Raw genomic sequence first — 4,707 nt, forward strand, 5'->3', positions numbered from 1 at the left:
CTACTGTCAATCTACAGCCGTTGTTTCCAAAGCATGTGACATCCGATTTGATTTGTGCTACTGTGTCTCTGTCTTTGGTGTTTTGAATGGTTCTCCCTGTGTTTAGGCTATGAGGGGACAGTTAAAGAAGAAGGAGAAGCAAGTGGATAAGCTCCTGGACTCCGCGGTGGCTGAACGGTTCTGTCGACTGGCTGAGAGAGTCGATTCTCTGAGAGGATTAAGGTACTGTGATGGTCTGGGTGGCAAATAGCGCCCTATATAGTGCACTCTGGTCGAAAGTAGTGCACTATATGGTAATGAGGTACCATGATCTGACCCCCCCCCTCACACACACACATCTCTTGAATTGGAATTATTTTATTATAGAATAACGAATATTAAGTAACAATGTTTTATTAAATGTATTTATTTATTTTTACAATTCAACATTTCACATTGAGTTACTCTTTCTATTGATTTGCATTATCGTGGTTTTATTTCTACTGGACAGAGAGAGAAACCCAGGTAACACAGATAGCGACAGCCTTACGGAGTCTATCAACATCATAAACAACAGCATCTCTGCCCCGGTTGCCATGGAGAAGCTGGAGTCGGCATGGAGAGATTACAGTCTGGCTCAGGAGAAACTCAAGGCCTGTCAGACGGTCAGTCTGCATCCTACTGTTAATGTGTGCATTCAAAATGGCACCCAATTCCCTATTTAGTGCACTACTTTAGATCAGGGCCCATAGTGGTCTGGTTGAAAGTAGTGCACTAAATCGGGAATAGGTTGCCATTTGGGACATAGCGTCTCATCAGATCAGAATACAGTTTCTCATCAGTGAAATGACCATGTTTTGGCGTCCATTTTGCAGAAGGAGCAGCTTGGGGATCTGATAGACAACCGGAATAAGGTGCGAGGTGTTCTGACTGCCACTGTAGAGTCCTTCCTTCAGGGAGGCTGAGTGTTTGCCAGTCAGACAACGCATGGACAAACTGGAGGTACTGAAAATGAAAACTAGGATTCTGTCATCTGAATATATATTTTTTCATTCAACATTCCAAATATGTGAAGTGGGTTTGTTATTTCTAGATGACCTCACAGGATTGGGGGTTATATCAAGGCTATCAGCTGCTCTGATGCATCAACATATAAGGATGTGGCACAAATAGCACTCTATTCCCTACATAGTGCACTATATAGGGTATTATTTGGGACGCGTGTTATGATCAAGCTGTTGTTCCCTTGTGTCCGTGTTACAGGAGGTGAGCTCCTCCCTGACTGCAGTGTTTGGTCCCTCCTCTATGGAGGGGATGTTGGAGAGCAGGCCTTTGAGCAGTACAGCCAGTGGAGGACTCAGAGGAGTCAGCTCACCAGCTCTGTCAGAGACGGACGGACAAGGCCCTCCAGGCCCTGTGTACCTGGTCGGAGAACGTTGGCAAGGTACAGTGACCCGGTACAGCTTTGGTTTGGGTGAACTGAGGATGAAGAAACTTAAAAAGAGAGTCTGGGTTTATTTCTCCCAAGCTTTTGTGTACTGTGAAGGGTGGGAAGGGGAACAACTGTTCTCTTTTACTAAAGTGATTGAAGATATGCCCACGGAAAATGATTTGACATGTAATTCTTCTCCAGCGGTCTTCCTGGGAATGGAACTATACAGTTTGGGCCTGTTTCCCAGACACAGATTAAGCCTAGTGGTGGACTAAGAAACATGTTCATGTTCAAAAGTTTTTTTTAGTTAAGCATTGGGCTTGTCTGGGAAATCCTAATCCTCCAATGTCCCTTCAGTTTTTCTGCCTGTCAGCTAACACAGTGGTGGGAGTGAATGACATCGTGGACGGAGTGAATGAGCTGCTGAAGCAGGCAGAGAACAACGTGGCCAGGGAGCTGGACTGTCCCCTGTCAGTCGGGGTGAGTTTGGCTGCGTCCCAAATGGCACCCTATTCCCTTTTTATATAATTCACTACTTTTGACCAGGGCCCATATTTAACCTGTCCAGCTACATGTCAGTGAGCCTTATGGTGCTTTGAAGACAACTGGGAAACATCAGTGATCTTCAGGTCGGAAAGTTGGAGCTTCAGAAAGATGGCAGAGTTTCCTGACTTGGAATTCTGAGTTGGATGACCGCTCAAAACTACTAGCCCCCCACACCGAGTTCCCAGTGGTCTTAAACACACTGAAGTCTGAGATTTCTCTGTTATTTTGAACACGGCGTTACCTCATTGTCGTGTTTTTACTCTGTTTGTTGTTGACTTGTTTGTTTACTCAACAGGAGCAGAACAACCATGAGACCAAGGCAGTGTCCAATGCTTTCCACAAAGTCATGCAGCACATTCAGAGTGAGCAGAGTCTGCTGAGGGACATTATGGAGAAATATCTGCTCAACACCAAGGTGGGAGAATTGTTTTAGATGTTTAAAGTGTTTACTTACCAGATTTTCCAGAAATCAAGGTTGGAAGATTCCCATAATTGTGAGCGAATATGCAGGAAATCCAGAATCATCCAACCAAGATTTCTAGAAAACCTCAAAGTTTCCCTTAATGCTGCGACCCTAATCTGAGTAGATCTTGCTCTTTGTCTTTAACCATATAGCTTCTCTTTCTGCTGTGTCAGAACACTAGCAGTCTGGAGATGTGCTCTTATCTCTCAAACTGATGTTTTCTCCTTTATCAAGGATGTTCTATTCAGTTTGTGTTCTATTCAGTTTGTGTTCTATTCAGTTTGTGTTCTATTCAGTTTGTGTTCTATTCTGTTTGTGTTCTATTCTGTTTGTGTTCTATTCAGTTTGTGTTCTATTCAGTTTGTGTTCTATTCAGTTTGTGTTGCATTCCGTTTGTGTTGCATTCCGTTTGTGTTGCATTCCGTTTGTGTTGCATTCCGTTTGTGTTGCATTCCGTTTGTGTTGCATTCCGTTTGTGTTTCATTCCGTTTGTGTTGCATTCCGTTTGTGTTGCATTCCGTTTGTGTTGCATTCCGTTTGTTTTATTCCGTTTGTGTTTTATTCCGTTTGTGTTCTATTCCGTTTGTGTTCTATTCCGTTTGTGTTCTATTCCGTTTGTGTTCTATTCCGTTTGTGTTCTATTCCGTTTGTGTTCTATTCCGTTTGTGTTCTATTCCGTTTGTGTTCTATTCCGTTTGTGTTGCATTCCGTTTGTGTTCTATTCCGTTTGTGTTTTATTCCGTTTGTGTTCTATTCCGTTTGTGTTCTATTCCGTTTGTGTTCTATTCCGTTTGTGTTTTATTCCGTTTGTGTTCTATTCAGTTTGTGTTGCATTCCGTTTGTGTTCTATTCAGTTTAAGGGTGAGATGCTACAGTGGCAGAATACTAGCCCGACTCCAGACTCTCTGTTCTCTGTGAAGAAACGTATCCGCAGCCTGAGGGCTCAGCTGAGGTGGAGACAGGTGGAGGAGGCCAGTCTGGAGGAGGTGAGAGACGAGGAAGTCTATTTAGTGTCCTACTTTTGACCGTGGCTCATAAATCAAGCTGCAGTGGCAGTTGTACAGATCATTCATACAAAGGGCTTTGACTTGTCAAACAGGGCAGAAAGCCAACACAATATGTTTCCTTATTAATGCAATATGTTTCCCATTTCCTTATTCATTCAGCCATTAGATAACTAGCAAGTTCAATTTAAGGGTCACCCTAATGCAGAATTCTATGCTTTTCACACAGGTAAAGAAATATAAATCTCATAAGAAATATCTTGCTGCATCTTGTAAATGCAGATATAAAAGGCTTCTTATTGTAATTTCTGTTCGAAATTAGTTTGATGCCGTTCTTCAGTTGCTCTTCTCCACTTGGATGAGAATTCAGGAACGGGCATTCTATCAGCAGACATCACTCTGACTGATGTGTAGCTACTGTTCTCCATCATTCTATCAGCAGACAGCACTCTGACCGATGTGGAGCTACTGTTCTCCATCATTCTATCAGCAGACAGCACTCTGACTGATGTGGAGCTACTGTTCTCCATCATTCTATCAGCAGACAGCACTCTGACTGATGTGTAGCTACTGTTCTCCATCATTCTATCAGCAGACAGCACTCTGACTGATGTGTAGCTACTGTTCTCCATCATTCTATCAGCAGACAGCACTCTGACTGATGTGGAGCTACTGTTCTCCATCATTCTATCAGCAGACAGCACTCTGACTGATGTGGAGCTACTGTTCTCCATCATTCTATCAGCAGACAGCACTCTGACTGATGTGGAGCTACTGTTCTCCATCATTCTATCAGCAGACATCACTCTGACTGATGTGGAGCTACTGTTCTCCATCATTCTATCAGCAGACAGCACTCTGACTGATGTGGAGCTACTGTTCTCCATCATTCTATCAGCAGACAGCACTCTGACTGATGTGGAGCTACTGTTCTCCATCATTCTATCAGCAGACAGCACTCTGACTGATGTGGAGCTACTGTTCTCCATCATTCTATCAGCAGACAGCACTCTGACTGATGTGGAGCTACTGTTCTCCATCATTCTATCAGCAGACAGCACTCTGACTGATGTGGAGCTACTGTTCTCCATCATTCTATCAGCAGACAGCACTCTGACTGATGTGGAGCTACTGTTCTCCATCATTCTATCAGCAGACAGCACTCTGACTGATGTGGAGCTACTGTTCTCCATCATTCTATCAGCAGACAGCACTCTGACTGATGTGGAGCTACTGTTCTCCATCATTCTATCAGCAGACAGCACTCTGACTGATGTGAGCTA

The 4,707-nt window shown here is 43.6% G+C and overlaps 1 protein-coding gene across 1 annotated transcript; it reads left to right on the forward strand.

Moving 5' to 3' along the window:
• Positions 1-966: 966 nt before the first annotated feature.
• On the forward strand, positions 967-3,406 carry LOC115127552 (serine/threonine-protein kinase 31-like; the record flags this gene model as incomplete). The annotated part of the gene is made up of 6 exons (XM_065013947.1): positions 967-981; positions 1,243-1,245; positions 1,325-1,423; positions 1,769-1,891; positions 2,253-2,372; positions 3,275-3,406. Coding segments are annotated over exons 1-6 (492 nt in total), but the record flags the coding sequence as incomplete, so codon positions are not given.
• Between the last annotated feature and the right edge of the window lie 1,301 nt (positions 3,407-4,707).

Source organism: Oncorhynchus nerka, unplaced genomic scaffold, assembly GCF_034236695.1.
Source record: "Oncorhynchus nerka isolate Pitt River unplaced genomic scaffold, Oner_Uvic_2.0 unplaced_scaffold_8197, whole genome shotgun sequence".
Classification (NCBI taxonomy): domain Eukaryota; kingdom Metazoa; phylum Chordata; class Actinopteri; order Salmoniformes; family Salmonidae; genus Oncorhynchus; species Oncorhynchus nerka.